The sequence below is a fragment of the Stenella coeruleoalba genome (genome assembly GCF_951394435.1).
Source record: "Stenella coeruleoalba genome assembly, chromosome: 20".
In the NCBI taxonomy this organism is placed as follows: Eukaryota; Metazoa; Chordata; class Mammalia; order Artiodactyla; family Delphinidae; genus Stenella; species Stenella coeruleoalba.
Window position 1 is genome coordinate 29218391 of NC_137166.1, and position 27310 is coordinate 29245700.

Genomic DNA, 27310 nt, shown 5'->3' on the forward strand with positions numbered 1-27310 from the left:
ATTAACATCCTCTCCAAGAGGACAGTGGCATGCTGCGGAGACAGCACTAGGCCTGGGTTGATGCCTTGGCTCTGCGATCCTGGAAAAGTCATTTAGACTTCATAGGCCTCAATTCCCTCTCTTGTCAAAGGAGAAGTTTGAGTAGGTGCCGTCTAAGGTCCTTTCCAACTGGACTTCTAAGTCTATCTTTTCGCTTAGCATCCAGTCATTCTTTAAGATGGAAAAATAAACTAAGCCACCAGAGGTCCCCACATCACTTATATATCCAGAGCAATGAAAAATCTTTGCAAATAAATATTTCTAAAAATTCCCTCCATCCTGTTCTAGTAAAATCTCTTATAGTTGCTTAGGATGAAATCCAAGGAAGAAAACTATGTTAAAATCAATGTTCATAAAAACCTAACAAAATAATACAATCAATTAAAGTTTTAAATTGCCATTTAATTCTTCATTAAAAAAAGCTAAATACTCATTTATAATATATTTGATTGGTAGGTCATAAAAGTTCATACTGAAAACCCTAAAAAATAATTGCTGTTACACTGTTAACCAAACACAATACAATGAACTATGGGTTTGGTTCCTTTTAGTGCAGGGAATATATTCCATAAAATGATTTTTAATAATGCTTATATTGGCATAGCATCTTATTCTTGAGGAAAATAATTCCCCTGAGAGTTCAAAATAGTTAAAAGCCTGGATTTGATACTCACTGGTCTTGGAGGCCCCCATGCCTCCTGAGAAGCAATTCAATGGAAATTCTAATAAAAAGTCATCTCTCCTTGGATAAGATCTTGCCCTCTATATCACATTTCCAATTTGTACAACGTCATTCAAGGGTCACAGCATGAACATATCTTTTACTTGGGAAGGAAGATCAGCCAGAGAGAGGGGAACATGATTGTCATTGTCTATTACTGAACGCTAATACACACCTAAATACCCCAGTGACCCCAGGACCACAAGTTATCCTTTCTACCTTTATCTTCTCTCGTTATCCCCAGTATCCACACTGATGGCCCATCTTGATTTCACACCCCTTCATCTGGCCACAGATATTCTCCTCAACTCTACCTTGGCCATGGAAAAAACATGCAATTCTAATTCCTCCTCTGACAAGTTCTTCCATGAGAGTTTCCCCTCATTATCTATTAGTGTTTACTTCACCCCTAACCTGGTCCTGCAGAGACCCCAAGAAACTGACGGTCACCCTCAGGAACTATTCATCCCTCTCTGCCACCCCCTGCTGACAACATCTGTCTGCCTATCTACACTGTACTTTGAGAATCAGACACTTCTCTATGACCCTTCTGTCACCTAGAATCTGTCACTTCTGCCACATACTCGGTCACCTCTCCTGATCCCGCCTCCCTAATCCTGTTAGAGAGTGATGCTAACTGAGAGATGCTAAACAAAGGTACAAAATCTTACTGGCTGAGGCTACTACAAATTCATGTTCAGTTCCTTGGAGCTGCTTGAAAAATTATGTAATTTCCCAAGGTGACCATGCTGCCTCCAAACATAAAAAAATACTTTTTTGTTTCTGTTGTCGAACATCTTCTTTTATCCTTCTAATCTGTGTAGGTGGGCCAAAATATGTGATCTTAACATTGGGTCTATTTCTTTAATGTTTATGTGATAGGTGAGGATCAAGTTACTTAAATCGAACCTCACTGCTGCTTGGCAGCCCTCTTCTGTCCTTCTTTGACCTGCTGCCATCATATTTTCCTGTTTCAAACGTGTTCCTTGCTTCTCAAGTTGCAATTCCACTTTCATCTCAATAATACTTCATTTTCAACTTTAGAAAGAAGACAGTGAAGGAGTTCAGGACATGCAACTGCAAAATGTGCCACTTGGGTATATCAATTATTTTGAGCTGTAGGCACTTAAAAACAGCACTGCAGGGAGAGGTTTTCTCTGAACTCCCCTTATCTGCCCATGACAGATCCTCCAAAAAGAACTCAATTGTCCTAAATGTGCTCCTGGGGAGTTTCATCAAACAGGGAAGACTGACTCTCATCAGAGGGGAGGAGACTAGAAGTCAACATCACACCCAGACAAACTTTATCACACACCATCATGTCTCCCATCTGTTTTAAAGGCCCACTCGTCTTTCTTAAAAATCATTTACTCTCCCCTAAGTGGCCTATGCCCTCCCTCCCCTGCTTCTTTTTTTCTTTTTCTTTAATTTGAAACTTTTATTTCTGCTATAAACTATGTGGAAGCTCTAATTCATCTCGTTTTTAAATTGGAGTAAAATTGCTTTACAATGTTGTGCTAGTTTCTGCTGTACAATGAAGTGAATCAGCTATACGTGTACCTATAACCCCTCTCTCTTGGACCTCCCTCCCTCCCCACCCCACCCATCTAGATTGTCACAGAGCACCAAGCTGAGCTCCCTGTGCTATACGGGAGGTTCACGCGTATTTACGTCAAACCTAATCTCCCAATCTCCCTCTTTTTCCCCGTGTCCATATGTCCATTCTCTACGTCTACGTCTCTATTTCTGCCCTACAAATAGGTTCATCTGTACCATTTTTCTAGATTCCACATATATGCATTAATATATACTTGTTTTTCTCTTTCTGGCTTACTTCACTCTGTATGACAGACTCTAGGTCCATCCACATCTCTACAAATGACCCAATTTCGTTCCTTTTTATGGCTGAGTAATATTCCAGTGTATATATGTACCACATCTTCTTTATCCATTCATCTATCGTTGGACATTTAGGTTGTTTCCACATCCTGGCTATTGTAAATAGTGCTGCAATCAACATTGGGGTACATGTGTCCTTTTGAATTATGGTTTTCTCAGGGTATATGTCCAGTAGTGGGATTGCTGGGTCGTATGGTAGTTCTATTTTTAGTTCTTTAAGGAACCTCCATACTGTTCTCCATAGTGGCTGTATCCCCTGCTTCTTTTAATATGGTATATAAGCTCTCAAATCTCACTTTTTTGGGTATTCACTTTTTATTCCCTGTGATGCCCTTGTGAATATCATATTAAAACTTAATAAATCTGTATATCTTTTCCGCTGTTAATCTGCCTATTATCAGTTTATTTCACAGACCCAGGAATCAGACCTGGGTGGGTAGAGGGAAGTCTTTCCTCCCTGACAGCATCCTGTGTAAACTCTGTCAGTTCCCTTTCCCGTTGCACCTGAGATGGGCTCCACAGCTCCAGCCCCCTCCTCACTGCAGTATCCCCTCTTCCCTCACCCTGCTTACTCTGTACCATCCTGACCCAGATGAGGAGGAGACTAACTGGCCTGTCTCCCACACCAGCACCTCTAGTTTGCACTTTTGGTCCCAGAGCCTCCTACCTCTTCTTGGGCCTTAGACTGCACACAAGATAAAGCCCAAATTCCCCTGCCTATTGTTTAAGACTCTCCATTACCCAGAGCCAGTCCTTTACATGAATACTCACTACCAGTGAGACTGGTGTATTCATTGTTTACTGACCACATCAAGCACATTCCTTTCTATTAAATAAGTGATGATGAGAGGGAGAAAGATTGACGAGTGATGACGCTACAATCAACTTTTTCTTCTTCTAAGGAACAGAAAAGGATTTTAACAGGTGAATCTTAAGAAATGTGCAGTTCTGGGAATTCCCTGGCAGTCCAGTGGTTAGGACTTGGTGCTGTCACTGCTGGGCCTGGGGTTCAATCCCTGGTCAGGGAACTAAGATCCCGCAAGCCGCGCGGTTCAGCCAAAAAAAAAATAAGAAGAAGAAGAAGCAGAAAAGTGCAGTTCTCGTTCTGTTCGTGATTCTCCTTTACAGTCTTCAAAAGGAGAAATGCAAAAGAAGAAAGGTTTTATGAACGTTAGCTCCTTGCTTCCCCAAAGAACAGGAAAATCTAGTTGATAAGGTGAATAAAGGTTAATGCCTAACTCACCACATACTAGCACACAAGCAACCTGATTAAATCCTCACAACCCTATAAAATAGGTATTAGTATCCCCCTTTGACCAGTGAGAACACAGGCTTAGAGTGGTTTAAGTAATTTGCTCAAGCAAATACAGGTAAGTACTAGCAGAACTGGAACAAAAACCCCAGCTAACGCTCTTCTTGTAGCACTCTATTTCTCCACTTACAAATTCCAGAATTCTACCAAGTTCCAGAAGAAATTACCTCTGTTAGAACAAGTACCTATGGGGTGTGTTGTGTGTGTATGTATGTATGTATTTGTGTGATGGTTTTCTAAAAGGCCCGTTTTAGATTAAAAACTACACATCATTTTAGTGCATTCGGATATTTAAATAAACTATATAAATGTATTTGAAACTTCTCTAAGTAATTAGCTTTAAGAGATTTAAAAAGTGATATATTTCTATAGGTGTTGATCATAACACTCATTATTATAATCCTTTCCTACATCAGAAATTTTTTAATGAAAAAAAAAAACCTCTTTCTATCACAAGGCAATGAATTACCTACCATTAAGTAATGCCAGCAGCCACTAGAAGCTCACTATAAGCTTTGCCAAGGAAGTTTCCTAAAGCAAAATATGTATGTCTACAGACAAATCATTTTTATGTATCTCTAATATAATGGATGGCTTTAAAGTCAACATATTTTGAATGCAAACTAAGACACAGCCCATGAAAAAGGAAACTGATTGTAGAGTCAATGTGAATGTCATGTTTCCATTCAGAAACTAGCTGTTATCCAGAGTGCTATATAGTCTGACTTTGCTTATATTCTCTCTCATGAGATAAACTAGAAGGCTCTTTATTTATGTCATATTTTGGGATGTTCCCTACTAGCTAGCTTATTCCGTATGCCCCTAAGCCATATGCTTATTAAGGAATACTTGTGGAGTAGCTGGCTGATAAAAGTGATCACTAAAAGATGCTTTAAGTACACCCACTATGCCACATTATGATTCAAAGAATAACTTTCAGTAGAACCGTTCTGTAGACACACATGGCATCATTGTTCAAAGATGCCACAAGACCAATTACATAGGGCATGAGGTTTGGAACTTGTTGTATTTTTAAGATCCAAGAGTCAAGAAAATAATAACCTTTTCAAAAATAAGTCTTTTTGTTGGGGAAGCGGAGAAGGAGTGGGTAAGGAAATAGTCCTAAATACTATATTCCCTAGATTTTTAGATATCTGATCATTTTGGTAATTAAAGAGATTGATAATCATCATTAATGAGGGGAGACTTGTGAAACTAAAGGATACAGCCTTCAACATACTGAGAAGTCCTTGACTCACAAGAACAAGTGTGTCTAAATGGACATTTTAGTAACAATCCACTCATAGCTCATTTTAAAAACCATAAAGGTAAAGCTATATTCTTGAATAATACATCTTGAATTAGGTTTACCTAATTAATATTCAAGAAGGTCTAAAAACACATGTTAAAAATAATACCTAGGATTTCCATCCATTTTAAGAAAAAGGAAAGCAGAGGAGGTGCTTTTGAATAACCAAGACAACTGAAATTGTAGCAACTAAATGTACTGAGACTTCTGACTAAGCTGCATTGGGGCAGTTCAAGCTGGGCCTCCTTTGACGTGGTGGAAAAGCTGGAGCCTCAGAGCTAGTGCCCAGCCCCTGAGAGTCTTGAGCCAAGGTGTGGGTATACTTAGTGCCTGGCAGTCTGCTGGGATACATTTTCCAGTTACATCCCAACAGTGGGGAATTAAAATATTCAAAAATCATAAAGTAGTTAGGAGTCCCCTGGGTGAAAGGTAGACTCATAAATCTCAAATTAAATTACAGTTAAAATAAGAATACCCAATTTGAAGCCTAAAATTTCCATCTTCTTACCCTGCACCACAATTCTTATATATCAAATCCCTACCTATTCAGCTTTTTTCAACTGGTTGAAAGCCATTTTGTGTGTGAAGTTATCGAACAAAGGATATATTCTTTTATTTGCAGAAAATATTACCCAAACAGGTCTGAGGACAGGTTGGAGAATGCAAATATTGTAATTGAAAAGAAAGAAGGACAGCCATGACATGGAAAGGAAATGTGGTAATAGTGGTCAGGGCAAAAGCATGAGGAATTTGCAACCTCTGTTGTAACACAATTTGACCACTGACACGCGTGCTAGACAAAAAAATGTACAGTTCTATGTGCATTTCCACATCTATTGCTAGATTTCATCTTAGCTAAAGAGGGATAAATTCAGAGGAAGGAACAGCATATATATATAAACAATATCTTCCAAATGTGCAGAGAATATGGGTTTTCTTATTTATTTATTTTTTTTTAGAGAAAGAAAACAGGGCTAGCTATCTGAGCAGCTTTTCAAGAAGGAAGAGCAGTGCTCAGTCGAAGTACTTAGAAATAATAAGATATTTCTTTCTACCGGGGTTTCCCAAAATGTATTCTATGGAAACTGGCTCTAGGAGGTATCCAGAGAAAAAGGGGTTCAGTGGTCAAACATTTCAAAGGCACTGAGAAGTCTTGAGAAAAGAAATCTGATTCATTTTATTTAACCTGGTACTTCCTAAACTTATTAGGATACAGATTAGTTTTTTTCTCTAGAAACATCTAACTATATTCCAAGATTTAGTGTTTTCTGGTCACACTGAGAGATACTGAGCTGGTTTTAAAAGTGGGGAGGTGTGGCATATAATTAGTAAACAGGTATTTTCAAGGCAGGCAGACAACCTGCAAGTCTCAAGAAAAATTTCACTGAAGTTAAATTCGCTTTGACATAATTTGCCCTCCTACATCATTTGGTAGTGCTGACAACAACTAAATGGCTGAACAACCAAGCCATCCAACAAAATAAAACAGGATTCTTGTGACTTCCATTCCACAGTCCTGTCACCTGGAGAACTGGCCCCCCCGCTCAGAACTCTGAATTACATATGTAAACTTAAGGTTTTCATTACAAAAGCCATGGATGCAATTGGAAAATCCAGGCAAGAGTCTGGAGAACCACTATTCTGACCCTCTCTCTTCAGAGGCTACCTGAGGGTATCACTGAAGCCAACGAGATTCTGAATTCAGGGGTCCATTATTCCATGTCATTCCTGGAAACTAAGCATAGTTCTTGGAATCAACCTTCAGAGTCTTAAAAATCTGGTCAGAATTTTCAGAACATTCTAATCACTCCTCCAGTGTTACAGCCTGCTACTGTGACTTAAACTGAAAAACTGTCCTGTGAACGATGATATGAGCTGCCTTCACGGCTCATACAACATGATTTCCTCAGGCTCTCCAATGTGCAGATTGATTCCAAAAGTGAGGGTTTCTCACTCTGTACCTCTCCCACAATCTCTCAGCTTTCACAGAACATACTTCTTCAAGAAGTTGTGGGGTTCTACCAGCTACTGTAGTCCTTTGGTCAGCATGTGAAGGCATATCATACAACTTGGCAGAGGTCAGCACTAAAAGGATTAAAAGATAGGAACGGGTGATGCAAATCTGGCCAGCCAGGGTGGTGACATGCTGGAAGTTCCCAGAAGTTAGGAAATTGTGTTTCCTAACACAGTTCTAAGGGCTAGGGTTGACAGATGGTTTAGGCACACAATTTGCAAAAGACCAGGGCTTATTTTCAAGGTGGCAGATTTAACTTCCAATCTTTCTACATCTGGTCTCTCTAGACTAAAAATTCACAATGAAAGGAAAGGCCAAATCTTAGGCTCCAAGGCTACATTTTGAACCACTTACCTCAACTTCCACCTTTGTGAAGGGCTGGCAGCAAGTGAGCACAAAAAGTTGAATGCTGAGGAGAAAAAAAGAGAAGGCCATCTTTATGTGGTAATACAAGTACCATCTAATATTACTGAACAATCTTTTCTTTACATACAAGCAACCCCATGTCACTCTTTGTATGTATTCTGCATTTATAAATGCCACACTGTAGCTACAACACTTTTTGGGTTTAGAGAACTATTCTTGATATTCAAAAGTTAAATTGCTGAATGCAATACCAAATATGTATTTGTGGGTCAGAGCCGCAGCTCAGCAGACTAAACCCCAAATTTGAAGTCTTCTTGACAGCTAAGACTCATAGGCCTAGAGAAACTAACCATGGTCACATCTTAAGGTACATTAATATGTTTATAGAAAAACTGCTGAGTAGAACATTAGTAAATTCTTTTCTAATATTAAAAAAAACAAAAAACCAGTGGGCCTTTCCTTAAAAGCAGAAACTTTATCATCATTGTCCCAGTTATTAATAAATATTTTAGCTATGGGGAAATTTTCTGAAAAGTTTCAGATTTCATTGTAAAGCTAGACGACGGCTTTCTTTTTTCTTTTCTTTTTTTTTTTTGCGGTACGCAGGCCTGTCACTGCCGTGGCCTCTCCTGCACGTGGGATCCTCCTGGACCAGGGCACGAACCCATGTCCCCTGCATTGGCAGGCGGACTCCCAACCACTGCACCAACAGGGAAGCCCGACAAAGGCTTTCTTTAAAGTGGTTATAATCAATCCTCTCAAAGATAATTTTTGAAATGGTTCCTACTTGCAGCTTTCCAGTGTATATTTAGACTCTCTGGCTAAGATTTCTACGAGATTTTTATTTCGCCTAATGTAGACGGATGACCCAGAAGTCAGGCAGGGTACATGTTTAAGAAAACAACCAACCAAGCTTTTTCTGCTATTAAGAAATTAAAATATGATTTACCTGTAAAAATTGCTTGAAGGGACTTACTTAAGACAAGGAATTTAGGAATTTAAACAAGGAATTTACTTAAAAGAAGGAATTTAGGAAACAGGCTTATTAATTCCATAATTCATTATAAATTGTTAATGTGTCAGTTCTCATATCTTCTGTTTGAAAGGGAAAGAATCTTTTACTATCAACTCCAAGCCACAAAGCCAATCCATATTATCTATCATTAAGTAAATTGTTCTTTAATGATTTAAATTGAGCTTTGGAATTCAATGACTTGAATACATATTTTGTTCTGAAAATTCTGAATGCTGTTAAAGAAAAAAAAAAAATACACAAATGAAACCACACACAAGATCTCTTTAAACTTGACTTGTCCACACTACAGACAAACCAAACAACACTTCTTAGACTGACATGAAACAGCTTTTCCAAGGCTTTCCCTTCTTGATGGTTAGTCCCTGAGTCTCCTCTCCCCTAGGACATCTGCTTTGGTGTAAAATCCCTTCCCTAGATCCTGAGTCAGAGTAGTACTTGGAGCCAGGACAATTGAGAAAACTGATTTAGAAGTAAGAGACACAGTAAATATAACATGAAGACCAGAAGATAAAGGTGGAAACAAGAGGTTACCACACGTAAGTGTGATGTGGCACTTGGATAAAACAATGTTGTATCTTTAGAAGATTTTGTGTTTGTTTATAAATCCTAAGAAAACTTTAACTCTGAAAATACTTTTTTTCCTCTCTTTCTTTGCTGAATTCTATTTTTCCCCCTCTGTCACACATTTCTCAGGTTAGAGCCTAGACTAACTCAACCACTCTATTTACCCCTGATCTCCCTTCCAGAAAAGCTTCCTATTTGACCTTCACATCCACCAGCCCAGCTGCAAAACCAAAAAAAGTCACAATGAACCCAAAGTCACTATCTCTATGAGGACTTAACTTGTAAAGGCCCCAAGGATGACACACCTCTGGAAATATAAATATGTTATCCCCTCAATTTTCAGGCACTTCTTTTTCTAAAATGCTCTCATACTACTTGTTTCTCCTACTTTCCCCTTGTATAGAAGTTGAAAACCAGGAATTCGTAATTAGTAATGACAGGAAATATGTATTCTAGCCAAGGGAATAGACTGATTTCCTGTAGGGTTAAAGATAGCATAATGTCTAGATACCTTTTACAATTTATGTTCCTTATTTTTGGTGTTGTTTACTTAACTTCAACTACCAGGGACTGAAGTATAACAGGAACATAAATGTCTCAGGCGTATCAATGTTTATTAACACATGTAATTGGCCCATCTATTCTGATTTAAATGTATCATTTCAAAGCAACTTACATACACAAAAAAATGGAGAAAATAAGTATGTTTTAGTTAAAAAAATCTAATTTTCAGAAGTTGTTTGGATTGTCTACAATGTACTTGAAGGCAAATGATGATTTCTTTTAAATATTTCCAAGTGATCGTCACCTATCCATCAATAATTTGAGCTCTGTGTATAACAGTACCAAAAGGCATTATTTCATAAGTCCTGGGAAAGTCCTCAAATCCAAAATATAAACAGGCTGTCTTTTTAAAATTTTTTTAAGTTTGGGGAAGGTTTATTATTTTTTTTCTCTTCTGCCACCCAAAGCCAGCCAGGCTCCTTGAGGTGAACATAGATGGGTGTCGACACTCTCCATGCAGGTAAAGGACCAAAGGAGGCACGTAAACAGGCAGGGGAGCCAAACAAAAGAACTTCTTGAGAGTAAGTAAGATTCTACATGTTCTGCTCTTTTTAAAAGGTCTAGTTCACTTCAGCTAGCTTAACAGTGAAACTGTATTCTTCTCTTCAACATTTATAGAAACTGCTGATCCTTAGGCTCTTAAAATCCAAGAGTGGAAGTGAAAGTTTGGTTAGCTATTTCCTCAACTCAAATCAGACACATCACAACTATTTCAGGCCATATGACTAAAATGCTCTGGACTGTTTAAACGAATACAGTAAAATAAAGATGGAGACACCAGATAATGCTAAATTTGCAATGGGAATGAAATTACAAAATTTAAGCTGAGTAGGATTCAAATGAGATCACTGGAATGTTTCTTAAGAATAGGTAGATAAACACTTGAGACCCATTAGAACATGACAAACAACTAGAATTCTGCACATGGCAGACACTGGGGTTTAATGGACAAGATAGTTATGCTCTCTACAGAAACTTCTCAGTTACAAGATTCAAGGATCTGATTAGAAATCTTTACTTCTACAAAAACAAGGCTTTTTTTTTTTAAAAAAAAGAACAAATTCTTTTTCTTCACTCGAAAAAAATTTATATAAACTAATAATAATATAAGCAACTTACAATTTATATCCTTGCCATGTCCATGTCACAGTATCCTAGAATAACAATAGTATTAAACTGTTAGTTCAGAGAAAAAATACCAAATAAAACAAAAATTTTATTTTGATACTGAATATACTTTCTTTCTGAATGAAAAGCAATATGCTGAAAAGTAAGACAAGCATACTATTATTGTTAAACAAGAGTGAACTGATCTATAAATTCTTGGATCACATATCTACATGGCAAAGATCTGTCTTCCATATGTAACCACCTATCTTTTTATGGAATTAAGTTGCTTTGAATTTTTTTAAAAACTTGTGCATGCTTAACTATTTTTCTCCTAATATGAACATATCTGGGTAATTAATTGGCTTACAAAAACCAGAATACATCAGTTCTTAAAAAAAAAAGTTTATTTGGGGAAAAAAGACTACAGTAGTGAGGTAGTGCACAGTGAAAGAATTTGAGTAAATGACAAATGCAAACCCACAGGTAGAAGTACGCTGAGTAAAAATTTGATGAATTTTAATTTTTTAACTACAAGTGTCCAAGGTTGAGAAATAAGCCGCTGATAGAAAGTTGAATGGATTAAGAACTCAATCTTAAATGACACAGATGATTAATAATTACATCCTGCCTTTTAATGTAAATTCTCTAGTAAAGAAAGCTCCTCTCCAAAACAGAACATCCCTCCCCCTGCCAAAAAACCACTTTTTTTAGGAAAATGGTGACACAGTCAATACCCAGAAAAAGACAAAGCTCCTCGCTGGAGCAGAAGAGTATTTCCTGAGCCCACATGGACTTTCTATAGGATGTTAGGTTCTTTTCAGATATTTCCTTATTTAAGCTACTTGCCAAGTGTCACACAGCTACGGAGTACTGAGCCCGTAATTAAACACCAAGCCTCTTCCAAATTTATCCTACTACTTCAATCCTTCTCCACCAGTAATGACCAGTGAATCAGGAGATTTCTCCTTCTAAGCTTAGTGAAAACTACAAATTTATGAGAGTTTTCTGAAGTCCAGTCTAAGAGACCCTGAATCTGAGAATTAACCATACCATCACAGTGACTACAGGGTAGAAGCTAAGGAAATATCTTCCTATAGCTTAGTAATAGCAAAAGCAATATGTCAAATTGGTATCAACCAATATGTTCCTATCTTGCAAATTTTTAAAAACTAAATTATAGCAAGGAGAATGAGTCTACCCATCTGCTCCCACCATTTATCTATTCATCTATTTTATTTTTTCAAACAAAAGGGGTCCTAGAGAATTTGTGCTGTTTGGAATGTTGAGATTCTTCCCATAGTAAACTATGATGCTTACCAGCTTGTTTGGGTATCTGAGGAGAACTGGCTGTACTGGAACTCCTGGAATGAAGGCCCCTATAACCATATAGTGAAATTTTATAACATGCTCTTTATATGAACACAAACTTTACAGTGAATTAAAAAATTAATAATAAATGATGTAAATATGTTAAATGTTTTAAGAGTACATATAAACTATTGGCTAAATGTTGGTAAATCCCTAGTGTTAGCCAAAATGACAGATTTTTGAATTCAGAATTATATAAGCAAAATATTAAATGTTATGCCTAAGTCACTTAAAATATTACTTATATCTCCATTTGTTTTCATTTGCCAAATACCTATTATTCAACAGGATTAAAAAAAACAGTAATGATGAAACCAAGACAAAGAGAAAATAAAGAGAAGAAAATCTAGTTGAAACCAAATGCTTGAACCCTAAACTATCACACTTGCTAGAATTGAGTTCTAACTTTGGCTCTGAGCATTCTAGCAGCCAATACGAAAACATTTTAAAGTATTAATAATTACTGTGAAATGACATATGAAATTACAAATTACTATAAAATTCACAACTTCATAATATATATATATATTTTTTGCGGTACGCGGGCCTCTCACTGTTGTGGCCTCCACTGTTGCGGAGCACAGACTCTGGATCCGCAGGCTCCGCGGCATGTGGGATCTTCCCAGACCGGGGCACGAACCCGTGTCCCCTGCATCGGCAGGTGGACTCTCAACCACTGCGCCACCAGGGAAGCCTTCATAATATTTTAAAAAGGAGTGAACCTTAGAAGGAACTGAAGGTATTTTAATGATAATTGAAGTAGGTTTTCTAACTTGATGACACAGGACCCCAAGTGTCTGTGAGGGTTATCTTTGGAGGAAAAGAAAAATCTGCTAGTGGCTTCTGCTCAAACACACACACACACACACACACACACACACACACACACACACACACACACACACACACACACGGGACATTCCAAGGAAGAAGGGGTTATGATACCAAAAGAGAAAGCAAAGGAGTGAGTTCTGTGGATCCACATCATTCAAAACATTTTATCAGAAAATAAGAAATGCTTCAAGCAAACTGACAAGTTATTTTGTATATTTATTATCAGATCATTGAGAAATCTTCCATACTACTTTGTCACAATACATAATTTAATTGATCTCACCTGGTTTAAAAGTAATCAAACAGGAACGATTAGTACAAGTACCTTCTGGGAAAACTAGTATCTTGGGAGAAAAGGAATAGATTTAATATTTCAGTCTAATTAATAGATTAGCTCTTTACTTGCTTTCTTAAGACTTTGCAAATAGTTGCCAATTTTTATAAAGCAAAAATAAAATAAAAGGCTAACACCTGATTCTAGTGAAAGCTAGAATCTGATTATTCGGTTTTGCTCTAAAAGAAGTGTAGTCTGACCATTAAGATAACTAGAAAATGAATTAAAGCTTTGAAGAGAGAATACACATAGTAAATATTTCTTCATGATGATGCTAATGATCTGAATAGACTTCGAAGAAGATGTAGACCCTGAATCATGGTCAAAGTGTACATTTTAGGCAATATTAAATGCCTTCTTCTACTGCTGTACACCCTTAACCAAATCATTTCCTACTTCTTTGTTTCAGTCTTCCCATTAAATGATACTCCCTCTTACAACATATAGCTTTGGGACGTACTGAGAGAAAAGGAGGAAATGCCTACAATATGCTTTATGCTTACTTCAATTCGTTGACATATGGAATACAATTTAATGTCCTTTTTTGAGGAGGTGTTTTTAGCTTTTAATATACTTCTTTATGTTTTCCACACAAAAGATAGGCAGTACAGTTCCTCATTAACTGAACAGCATAGCAGCTTCATTTTTCTGAAGCTTTTAGAATTTAGTAATGAGTAAATTGCTAGGCACATAAAACAAAAAGAAAATCCCTGCACTAACAGCAGTTAGTAATGGGTATTTTATAATAATTAGAGAAGGAAAACATTATTAAGCTAAATTGTCACAATAACAAGTTATTTGTAAAATAAAAATTGTGAATAGGTGAGGTTCCATCCTCCAATTAAAAAAAAACCAGGTTTCTTACCCCAATCGGATACAATATCAAATAGGATTCATGGAGTGGATATTCTATATACTATGAACAATAAATTAATATAGAGTAAATCATAAAACCTCAAGAACTGGATGGGGCATTAAAAGTCATATAGCATCTCTAATGCTTGAATTCTTTTTACAATATCCCACACAAGTTGTTGCTCAGCCAGTGCCTGAACATTCCAGAAAGAGATTCCAAATCAGACCATTCTAATTCTGGACAGAAAACTTGAGATGAGCAAAATGAACTGAAATCTACCTACTTGTTAACTTTCACCCAGAAGTCCTAGATACATTCCTTGGAGCCAAGAGCAAAATCACACCCTTATTCCAAATGTCATTTCTTCCCAGTGACTTTTTAAATCACTCCTTACATGCCTTGGTTTCTAAAACCTCCTGGTTGGTCAATGCCTCTTGGTACTTTAACAACTACAAATCACCATGAGTGGCCAGACCACCTCAGGACCGTGAGTTCTGCTAGAGATCACTTGTTTTCACCTGGGCAAAGATAGAGGGGTACTTATCAGAATCACCCATGAGGCTCCATTTATGCAATAAATGTTGCCCTTTCCACACCTTCAAAAAGCATTCCAGGGGAAGGAGGTGGTGGGATGGTAAAATGTGAAAAAGTTCTACAGGTGACTCTGATATGCCCCTGAACTAAAAAGGCTGTCTAAATACACTTCAGATAAACTTAAGATTTTAATCATTTTCAAAATAAACCCACCATATTGTTGAGTATAACTGAGCTTCAGTATCTCATCTTTAAAAGGGTAAATAAATTCAGAGGTAGAGAATTACTTTTTATGACACAAAGTAAAAACCAGTTCAAAGAGTTTGGAGAATAAAAAAGAATGATACATTTAATTCCACAGAGTAGCTCATGGGGAAGAGGACTTTTTAATCCTCACTCATTTATTCTGCTTCTAGACATCTAGCAGAAGGTGTCCCCCAGTATTGGATCTGTGGATCCAAATGAGTATGTATACAAGTGTACAATAAATAAACTTTCAATATATTTAAATAAACATCTACTATGTTTTACCTGGGGCCATTCCCCTCCTGATGTGGCCCGCCTTATTATTTCATTTATTGTGTTTTTTCGAGAATCTGGATCTACACGGGACACCAACACTGGTTGCAGAGCCCGCAATACTCCTTTAAAACAAATGAAAAGTCACAACTAAGTCATTTTTGGGGCTAAAGCTACGACAGCAATGATACCAGATAAATCATAAAACAAATTGTATGGAAAATTAAAATGACAGCAAATCAAAGAGAACAACTTAAAAAAGCCCTCTAATTTAAAGTTTATTAGAACTTAGCTTCCAGTTTCAAAAGGATAGGTGGATATTTAGACCTAAAAATATTTCACTGATTTAACAGAAGTTAGCAGCAGGAATATGAAAAGAAGCAAATGCAGTTTTCTCCCTAAAAGACTTCTTCCTCAATTGACATTAAACATTTGGAATATACTATAAGATTATCTTGTTTTATTTCAGGAATATCCTGCAAACCGATTATGTGAAGTCATAGTACACGTGGGTAGGAGGCAATTATTATTTATCTTACTAAAATTTTCAGCGCAATAGTCTTTTAAGTAGGTAGCTTCCTAGCACATGCAAAATAAACCTCAATTTACCAAAAGACTATTGCTAAACAACTTTTGGGGAAAATGTCATATTACACAAAGCAAGGTGGTTACCTTAAGAAAAAAGAGAGAGAGAGAGAGAGAGTCTGTCTTTCTTAGATGAATGACAAAGCTGTAAGAACTACTATTATTTCTCCAGAGTACCAAGGCAACATCAGGCAGTTTTCACACGCACTTTCTCACCACTTGATGCTTGGCAATAACCTTGGGACAACTGGTAGCAGTTACTTGGAGACTAATCCCCTGGGGAGAGAGCAAAGCATCTGGTGGGAAAAACATTTCACTTGCTTCATTATTTTTTATGGCAGGAAGCATTAATTTTTCCACATCATAATTTTCAAAGAGTTACACATTTGTCCCTCATGGAGATCTGGACAATAATGAAGAAAACAGTTAGGAGAAAAGACTTAGTGCATTTATTTATCAGTCTAATACGCTAAAGAGAAATTCACTGAAATAGCATGTAACCAGTGCTTTCACAGATTCTTAGATTAAATTCTCTCTCCAAAAAATCTACCATGTTTGGTATTTAAAAACTGTTCTTTTTGGCTATATTTAGGAGCAGAAAGAGGTGATGGTGCAGTGACAGAGTTTAGACTTAAAAAGAATGATAAGGGTACAGATACGGAAGTCTTTAATCTTTTTTCATAAATTCATTCTTGTGATATAGTACCTCATTAAAAGCAAGGAAATATGTTTGAAGTGTTTTATTATTTTAAAGTTTTTAAAAAGCCTACCAATGAACTATACATGATTTTCTAAATTGAAAGCATGAACATGAAAATATTTTATCTCTGTTATCTTATAAAGTACTTACTGCCAATCAGAGGCACCTGCACATTCTCATGTCGAGATACTATAGAAGGTAACCCAGCCACAACACAGGCAATTCCATCAAAGAATGTTGAATGAGGGGCAACAACAAAAATTGGTGCTTCCACAGGACTTGCGATCTTTCCTTTCACGGTAACTATAAATCCCATTGAAAAGAACATGGCATGGCCTAGAAACTTCAAGACTGGCTGAGTAATTGTCCTTTGGAAATAAATACAAAAAAGGACATAATTAGCTTTGCCAACTGCAGCTAACAGCAGGGTTTTACTCTAAAGCACAATGCAAAAACCAAGACAAGCTGGAGCACTTCATTTTAAAATGTGAGCTAAGAAGAATAGCTAACACTTCAGTGGAGCTCTTTCTGCCAGGCACTGTTCTAAGTAATTTATGCATATTAATTTCTTTAATCCTTAGCCCAATTTTATGAAATAGATAGCATTTATTATTATTCCCATTTTACAGACATGAAAACTGAGTCCCAGAGAAGTAATTTTCCCAAGGCCATGTGGCTAATAAGTGGCTCCTTTATTCTGTGACTATAAAGTAATAAGAATGAATCTTCAACATGCATCCACCACTGAGAAATCCAAATCAGTACTGTCCTTCAAAGGAGTCACCTTGGAAATCTATATTTGTGTAACAAGGATGCTGCTACCTCCCAAAACACTTTTAGAACCGGCATGTGGAAATTGTCCTCAGAATTATTTTAGGAATAAAATTTTAAAAGTAAGCCTTATTACCTATATCATTATAGCCCTTAGACATCATCAAGAATCTTAAGAAGTAAATTTACCATCTCACTTCTCTGGAACAAAGAAATTTCAATTCCAGAAATTGAATTATTTACTCTTTAAAAAGAACCTGTCATTAAAGATTAGTTAATTCATCAAATTGTGCCAGGAATTGTGTTGGACACACAAGACAAGTAAGATCCAGGTCTCTGTCCTTGATAAACTCAGTTGAGTAGAGAAACAAAAAAATAGCCCTGGAAGTACAAACACATGACAGACATCTCAGTATGTGAATAAGCGTTATAGCTTTGCATGAAAAATGTCTCCCATAAGACATCCAGTGGGAGCTTTAAAAAATGGGCTTCCTATAGAATTCTCTCAAAATTCACATAATAATATAGCGAGGCGCTATTACGCAACTAACTCCTGGGAAGTTTCTCTAACTTTAATTTCACGGTAAGGAGAAGTGAGACACAGAAAACCAAAGAACTTTTCCAGAGGGCACAGGGAAATGACCGATCTCTCCTTGCCCTGTAGTTTAGAGTTGAGATCTCTATTTATTTAAAGATAAAGAGCTTATCCCTTCACAGAATTTCCATACCTCTTATTTTTTATTTTTAGTGACATAGCCTGTAAAAACTATATTCCAAAATATCCTATATTCAGAGTCATAATTGTTGTTCACTGACTAAACTTTGACAAACTCTTCTTTATCTTGATTTTCCTAATATTTAGACATAGTTATTTCTTACCTCTTCCAACCAGTTATTGGGTGGGTCAGCTTTTCAGGACAGCATGTTGTTGAAATTGCAGCAAATAGCCACGCCAGTAATAAAATTAATGCAAGCAACAGGGCACGAATTGGAAGCAGGATAATTCCAAGAAAGAAAATCTGAAATCAAAGTTGATTAAAAAAACAGATGACATTATTTTAATGCTGTAGTTATCAAACAGAAATACATAAGAGGAAAATCTTATGCTATTCATGCATTCATTCAAAGATGAATTGGGCATTACCCTATACCAGACAAGGATCTAAGCACAAAGAAAATAAGACATTGTATCTGACCTCACAAAGCCTACAAAGCAGCAAAAGAAACAGGGAAGAAAACCAAGTACTGCCTGATCTGTATATCAATGAACGTGAATAGGGCTGCTGAGGGAACAAAGAAAAGGTTTGTTGGACTTAGTAGTCAGGGAAAGCTTCCTGGAGGAGTTGAAGCTGAAACGTCTTGCTTTAAGAAGCAAGCAGAAGCTGGCAAGGTAAGAGGGGGAAATAGTTTTTTGAGAGCTATAAGTAGGATGAATATTAGTAAAGGCATTAGAGTGTGAAGAAGTAAATGTATTATTTTATATACCTGCCAGTCCTTTATAACTAACAATAAGGAGATGGGGGAGGAAATACAAGAAATAATAAAAACTAAATAAGAATAAGAATAAAAACTACATAAATAAGAACAGCAAATAATACTGAGTGCTTACTATGTACCAGGCGCTCTAAGCACTTGGCATGTAGTAACTTATCTGAGTCTTACAACCTTAAGCTGTTTTACATACAAGAAAGGAGTGGCACAGAGGGAATTAAGTTAAACTGCTTAAGATCACACAGTAAGTGGCAGAACCAGGATTTGAAACCAATGTGGTTATAAAACTCTTGCTCTTAATCCTATCCCATAATGTCTTTCAAGTGAAATAAACTATCCTTATATATCACAAATTGTCTTCTTTTTTTTTAGCCAATTACACTACTCAGACAGTGCAGCCCTTCTTGTCTCTATTGGCCCGTAATGTGAATCTGAGCATCATCAAATAATTTATGAGAAATGCCAAAAATATTGTAGTTATCAGATCTCTATCAAATTATATGTGTACATGTGTATGACTGAATTAAAAATTACATACAGGGCTTCCCTGGTGGCGCAGTGGTTGAGAGTCCGCCTGCCGATGCAGAGGACGTGGGTTCGTGCCCCAGTCCGGGAGGATCCCACATGCCGTGGAGCAGCTGGGCCCGTGAATCATGGCCGCTGAGCCTGTGCATCCGGAGCCTGTGCTCCGCAACGGGAGAGGTCGCAACAGTGAGAGGCCCGTGTACCGCCCCCCAAAAAAAAAAAAAAACATACAAGGAAATATACAGATCTTAAATGTATAATCAATGAGTTTTGATAAATGTGTACTCTTGTAAACATCACCTCAATCAAGATACAGAACACGTCTGCCACTCAGAAAGTTGCCTCATACCTCTTTCAGTCAATACTTACCCTCTTAGGCAACAAATGCTGGATGTTTATCATCATATATTATTAGTTTTGCATGTTCTTGAGTGTCATATAAATGGAATCATACATTATGCATTCTTGTGTGTCTCACTTCTTCCACTTAACATAATGTTTTTGAAATTCAACTATGTTGCTTTCGATGTCAGTAAGTCATTCTTTCTGACTGCAGAGTATTATTCTACTATATGACCATATGACAATCTGTCTATTCTCCTGTTGATGAACATTTGGGCTGTTTCCAGTTGTGGGCTATTATGAATACAGCCACTACAAACATTCTTCTACAAGCCTTTTTGGGAATAGTTGCTTTCGTTTCTCTTAGGTAAATACCTAGGAGTGGAATTGCTGGGTCATAGATGTAGTTTAACTTTATAAGAAACTGGCCAAACAATTTTCCAAAGTGGCTGTATCATTTTAAAGTGTCACTGGTAGTGTATGAGAATTTCAGTTACTGTACATCCTTGCTGACATTTGGTGTTTGTAGTCTTTTATAAAAATCAATTTCACTAAGGCATAATTTACATAAAATAAAATGCACCTATTTTAAGTATGAGGTTTTCAAATGCATAACCCTATGCAGACACCACTATAATCAAGATATAGATCATTTCCATCATCCAGAAAAGTTCCCTTGTGTCTCTTTGGGTTTTTTTTTGTTTTTTTTTTTGCGGTACACGGGCCTCTCACTGTTGTGGCCTCTCACGTTGCGGAGCACAGGCTCCGGACGTGCAGGCTTAGTGGCCATGGCTCACGGGTCTAGCCGCTCTGCAGCATGTGGGATCTCCCCAGACCAGGGCATGAACCCGTGTCCCCTGCATCGGCAGGCAGACTCTCAACCACTGCGCCACCAGGGAAGCCCCCCTTGTGCCTCTTTGCAGTCAATATATCATCAGTGTATAGCAACCACTGACAGTCAGTCTTTCCTTCACTATAGTTTTTGCCTGTTTTATATTTTCATATAAATGAAACCACACAGTATGTACTCTTTTATGTCTGGCTTCTTTCACTTCATATTTTTGAGATTCAACCATGTTGTCATATGTATCAGTAGTATAGTCTTTTTAATTGCAGAGTAATATTCCATTGTATGAATATATCACATTTAATCTATCCATTAATCTGTTCAGGGACATTTAGCCTATTATAAGTTTTTAGCTCTTATGAGTAAACATTAATGTTTGAGTCTCTATGTGGACATACATTTCCATTTCAAGGGGAGTGAAATTGTTGGGCCAGGATATGCCAAACTGTTTTCCAAAGTAGTTGTATCATTTTATATCTCCACCAACAAAGTATGAAATTTCCTGTTGCTTCACATCCTCATCAACATTCAGTGTTGTCAGTCTTTGTAGCCATTCTAGTGGGTGTAAAATGATATCTCACTGTGGTTTTAATTCATATTTCCTTGATGAACAATGATGGTGAGCACATTTTTTCATGTGCTTATTGGTCATCCCTTTAACCTAACTGTCTGTTCGAGTCTTTGGCCCATTTTTATTGGGTAGTTAGTCCTTTTCTTATCAATTTGTAGGAGTTCTTTATATGTTCTGTTTACAAGCCCTTTTTCAATACATGTATTGAAAATATTTTCTCCCATTTCATGGCGTGCCTTTTCATTTTCTTTATTTTTTTTTAAATTTAATTAATTTATTTTTGTCTGTGTTGGGTCTTTGTTGCTGTGTGTGGGCTTTCTCTAGTTGCGGTGAGCCGGGGCTTCTCTTCATTGTGGTACACGGGCTTCTCTCTGTGGTGGCTTCTCTTTGTTGCGGAGCCTGGGCTCTAGGTGCACAGGCTTCAGTAGTTGTGGCACACTGGCTCAGTAGTTGTGGCTCACGGGCTCTAGAGCGCAGGCTCAGTAGTTGTGGCACACAGGCTTAGTTGCTCCATGGCATGTGGGATCTTTCCGGACCAGGGCTCAAACCTGTGTCTCCTGCATTGGCAGGCGGATTCTTAACCACTGAGCACCAGGGAAGTCCGCCTTTTCATTTTTTTAATGGTATCCTTTGATGAGAAGAATTTTAATTCTGATGAAGACTAATTTATCAATTTTTATTTTCTGTTTAGTTCTCTTCTGCATCCTTTCTAAGAAATCTTTACCTATCTCAAGATCATGAAGATATTTTATATTTTCTTCTTCTTCTAGAAGATATATGAGTTTTGCTTTTATGTTCAAGACTATGATCCACCTTAAATTACTTTCTGTGTAGTGTGCAGAAGGGATCAAGTTTCTTTTTTTTTCCGTATGCAGGCCTCTCACTGTTGTGGCCTCTCCCGTTGCGGAGCACAGGCTCTGGACGCGCAGGCTAAGCGGCCATGGCTCACAGGCCCAGCAGCTCCACGGCACGTGGGATCCTCCCGGACTGGGACACGAACCTGCGTCCCCCGCATCGGCAGGCGGACCCCCAACCACTGCGCCACCAGGGAAGCCCATCAAGTTTCATTTTTATCCATAGATTTATCTACTTGTTCCAGAACCAATTCCATCCCCCCTCCTTTTTTTTTTGGCTGTGCTGCCGCTTGCGGGATCTTAGTTCCCCAACCAGGGATTGAACCCTGGTCCCAGCAATGAAAGCGCCGAGTCCTAACCACTGGACTGCCAGGGAATTCCCCAGAACCAATTTTTGAAAAGACTTGACATTCCCCGATAAATTCTCTTGGCCACTTTGTCAAAAATCAATTGAACATACATGTGGGCTCTCTATTCTGTTCAATTGATCTATTCATCTGTCCTTCTGTTGATACTACCCTACCCTCTTAATTGCTGTAGCTTTCTAGTAATTCTTGACATAAGGTAGTGTATGTCCTCCAACTTTTTCTTTTTCAAGCTTTTTTTGGGCTAATATAGATCCTTTGCATTTCCACATAAATTTCAGAATTAGTCAGCTTCCACACAAACAAAAAGCCTGTTGGGATTTTTGTTGAGATTTCAATGAATCTATAGATCAATTTGGGAGGAATTATCATCTTAATAATGTCGATTCTTCAAACTTATAAACATGGTATATCTCTTCATTTTACGTAAATCTTCATTAATTTCTCACAATGGTATTTTGTTGTTTTCACTGTAGTGGTCTTACATGCTTTTGGTTAATATATTCCTATGTATTTCAGGTCATTTTATTGCTATTACTAGATTATTTAATTTCATTTTGCAATTGTTTGCTGCTAGTATATACACAAAGTTGATTTAAAATTTTAATCTTTAAACATTATTAAGATGACAAAATCAATTCTGAGTAACTCTGTCGAATTAAAAGGATTACCCATTATATTGCCATTTGCTAATATGTCATCTCTGTAGGAAGGCCTTCTTTCAACACTCTATTGGGATTATTTTCCTCTCTGGATTTACTTCATAGCACTTACTAAAACATGGAATTATATATTTCTATACTTGCTTGTTTAACTTTTTCAGTGAAATACAAGCTTTAAATGAGCAGGGTCCTTATTTCTCTTGTTCATTGCTATGTCTCCAGGGATTAACAGTGTGCCTGGCACATAGTAGGCATCCAACAAATATTTTTGGTATGGTAAATGACCCCACAATTACAACCACTCATTTTAATTCCATATTCTATTGAGGAAATAGAAGCTGGGCTAATTTTTTATATGCCATTGTGTAGCAGACCCTTAAACGGTCATAAAAGAGAAGGGGAGCAATAAAGCTAAGCCCTATAATGAGACACAAAAGTCACAACAGTCCTTAAGCAAGACATTGATCATCATTTAGGATTAAATTTAGTCTGATTTAATCATATCAAATCATACTTAAATGCAAGTATATCAATCTTTTAAACTGGATAATACAGACAACATTGTTTTTCAATCATGTCTATTTAAATTTTCCTTTTACCCAGACTGTTCAAGCCATTGAAACTACCTTGGAATCTCTGGTCTACATGCATTTTTAATTTTTTTTTTTTTTGAGGTATGCGGGTCTCTCACTGTTGTGGCCTCTCCCGTTGCGGAGCACAGGCTCTGGACGCGCAGGCTCAGCGGCCATGGCTCACGGGCCCAGCCGCTCCGCGGCATGTGGGATCTTCCCAGACCGGGGCACGAACCCGTGTCCCCTGCATCGGCAGGCGGACTCTCAACCACTGCGCCACCAGGGAAGCCCAAATTTTTAATTTTTTAAAAAATAGCGAGATTATATTCATTTCTATCCAATCCAAGTGGTAAATTTTAAGTGCAGTATACAATTGTAGATAACAAAGAGCATTAACTATCAATATTAAGATCAGCAAACAATACCAGATTCTTTCACACATTATCTCACTTAAATTTTAATCCCTCTTCCATGTATTATTATTCCAATTTAATAGATGAGGAAAGTGAAGTTCAGAGAGGTTAAGTGACTTGGCCAAAGCTATACAACTAATAAATGGCAGGGCCTGAGCAGGTTTTCTGACTAAGACTAGTGATCTTTCCATCATCCTACAACTCTTGCAGGGTTATTTGAAAGTGCTCTCAAAATGGTTGCAGGCATGCTATTAAAAAAAAAACAAAAACTCAAAAACTTAATAATTTACTCCAGGTACAATATAAATACTTATAAATATGCCACTTTGAACCTCTCTCCAAAACATGAAGCCAAATAGACGGACATGACTTTCATTTAAGTATGACCGATTTGACTGAATCAGACCAAAAGGAACCTTGAATGATAGTCAATGTATTTATTGTTTCAGAAGTTTTAAGATATAAAGGGAATATCTATCCATTTAAAGACATGAAGGTCAAATTTTTAAACATTTAGTTTCTTTACAAAGAGGTATTACTACATTCACTATCTTCCTCTTCCTCTCTCACACCTTTCTTCAACCAGACACCCATCTACCATTATTCTAACCACCACCCCATGCTGCTTAGCCAAAAAGTGCGTATGCGTTTTTTCCTGAATATATTCATTTATATATATACACTTAACCTGCTTCCATCGTAGAGAACAACAGTCTCAGGGCACACAAGTATGCCGTGCAAAAATGACACTATTTCAAATCCAAAGTAAATAAATGAGTGAGATGGACAGGAAAATATTAAAACCATTTTTTCCACGCAGAACACAAAGGACAAACGTAGCTTGCATAGTCTATCTTGTTCTCTGATCACTAACTTCACCAAACAGGAAGTCCAAAGAGCGAGTATTACAAGAAAGAGCAGCATTTTACAAGAAAAAGGAAAGGACAGGAAACTTCCTTTTTGTATGTAGCTGTTTTTAAGAATGAAAGAAAGTCTGAGCTGCTTCTCATCCTTGAATGTAGAAGTGTTTGGGCGAAAACTGACTCAGGACCAAAAACTCTTGACTACCTTGAGCTGCCCCACAGAATCCCTTTTCTTAGACTGTGATTTCCCGTCCTTGATGCCCCTGCTCAGCCGGAGCATCCCAGCCTTTCTTCTTGTTCTAATTCCAGACCTGGGTTCCCTGCCTTCTCCCTTACTCTTCCCATCCCAAACTGACTCCTCTCCTTCCCTGCGGCAAAGCGAAAACTTCCCCAAACCCGCTCTCCTGGGCTACGATGACCTCCCACTAGACTTTCACACACTCCAGTCGAAGTTCTCCCACAGTCGTTGCCTCTTCTCAGCATGGAATGTTTCCTCTGCCAACGGCCCGCCTGCTCGGCCTCCTCCTGTCTAGGACCTTCCTCCAAGGCCCACCTGTTCTTCGCGTCTTCTTTTCTCACACACGCCCCCAGACCATCCTCCAAGGGCCCTCAGTTTTCAGTCCCGCATCTCTGTCCCCTGCAGACTCATGGCCCCTTCAAAAGCCCTCTCCCCTCAGATCTACATCCCTGTCTTCCTCAGAGCCTTGCTTCCCAGACTCATGCCCTCCTCAGCCACTCCCCTCTGACAACAACCTCCCCTGACAGGCCCAAGCTCCCCTCAGACTGCCTCCTCTCTCAGACCCACGTCCCTCCCCTGAATCTGCGTCCCCTGTCAGACGTCCCTCCCCTGGATCTGCGTCCCCTGTCAGCCGCCCCTCACCTGAATCTGCGTCCGCTGTCAGACGCCCCTCACCTGGATCTGCGTCCCCTGTCAGCCGCCCCTCACCTGGATCTGCGTCCCCTGTCAGCCGCCCCTCACCTGGATCTGCGTCCCCTGTCAGCCGCCCCTCACCTGAACCTGCGTCCCCTGTCAGACCCTCGCCCCGCACCTGGATGCGCCTCGCCGCGCCCAGCCGTGTCTGCTGCACGAAGGGGTTGCGCACGGGCGGCGGGAAGAAGGACGCCTGGCGGGGCACTCTGGGCGGCCGCTGCCCCGCGTTCCCGACGCCCGCGCCGGGTCCCGAGGCCGCCACCGCCGCCGCCTCAGCGCACCGGTTCATGGCCGAGCCCGGCGCCTCACAGGAGCGAAGAGACCCAAGCGGTGCGCGCGAGCTGCCGCTGCCGCCAAGGCTTGAGGGGGATCAGCTTAGGAGTCCGGGGTCTTTGCGCAGGCGCCAAAGTTACCTACCCGCCCTCCGGTCTCGCCCCGCCCCCTCCGGCTCTGAACACGCCCAGGTCCTGGCCCCACCCCCTGAGCACACCCCCACCCTTTTAGGTTGTCCGGCTCTTCCTCTTGGGGTTAATAGCTCAGCCTCCTTGGGGGTGAAGGTTTTTCCTTCAGAGCCAGGCACCCCACAATGAGAGACAGTTTAGGCTGAGTTCTCTGCTTTAGGGTCAGGCGGACCTGGATTTCCTTTTGCTTTTTTTTTTAAAAGAAATTTATTTATTTATTTATTTTTGGGTGCGTTGAGTCTTCCTTGCTGCCCACGGGCTAGCTTTAGTTGCGGCGAGCGGGGGCTGCTCATCGCGGTGGCTTCTCCCATTGCAGAGCACGGGCTCTAGGCGTGCAGGCTCAGTAGTTGCTCCGCGGCATATGGGATCTTCCTGGACCAGGGCTCGAACCCATGTTCCCTATATTGGCAGGTGGATTCTTGACCACTGCGCCACCAGGGAAGCCCTTCCTTTCGCGTTTACTGGCTCTTTGACGTTGGTCAAATCACTGTCTCCATGAGACTCCGCTGCCCCCTTCGTAATCGGGGATAAATGGAGCTCACATAAACAACCTGAATCCAGCAATTCAAGTAGCAACCCCTGGGCTGTTCCTGTAAGAGGGTTAATTATCCAGGGTGGGCTTGATTTCTGGTGTATGTTTTGGTTTTGCTTAAACCCGTTTGGGTGGGATATTTATCAGTTACCGCTAAGACTCCTGACTAATATAGAAATTGGTACCAGGAGTGGAATCTCTTTCACTCAAAATATGGACTGACAATGGGGAGATAGTTCTCCAAAGGAAAATTGAAGCTGTAATTACTAGAAAATGACAAAACCACCACTGCCCTCTGCACTATATGAGGAACCTGGCCTCAAAAAGGGAAGTGACTTGGGCTGTGGTTCCACTTCACCCTGAAGAAGTTCAAGGGCCTATCTGGACCTTTGTTGGTGGGGCTGAGGGGGAGGATTTTCCCAGGACCTGAGATCAGTTGGTCAAGC

General features: G+C 38.9%; 1 protein-coding gene across 2 annotated transcripts in view; it reads right to left on the minus strand.

Annotated features, from left to right (window-relative positions):
• Positions 1-26241, minus strand: part of LPCAT2 (lysophosphatidylcholine acyltransferase 2) — a 63423-nt gene extending 37182 nt beyond the window's left edge. Inside the window, exons 1-8 of one of the 2 annotated variants that reach the window (XM_079907579.1) lie at positions 25990-26241; positions 18315-18454; positions 16815-17032; positions 15392-15504; positions 13420-13480; positions 12252-12310; positions 10944-10978; positions 7649-7703 (exon numbers count right to left, since the gene is read on the minus strand). In XM_079907579.1, the coding sequence (XP_079763705.1) occupies positions 7649-7703; positions 10944-10978; positions 12252-12310; positions 13420-13480; positions 15392-15504; positions 16815-17032; positions 18315-18454; positions 25990-26160 (852 nt within the window). In that variant the 5' untranslated portion in view covers positions 26161-26241. The remainder of the gene's footprint in view (positions 1-7648; positions 7704-10943; positions 10979-12251; positions 12311-13419; positions 13481-15391; positions 15505-16814; positions 17033-18314; positions 18455-25989) is intronic. The other variant, XM_079907580.1, reaches the window with a different exon arrangement.
• Positions 26242-27310: the final 1069 nt, after the last annotated feature.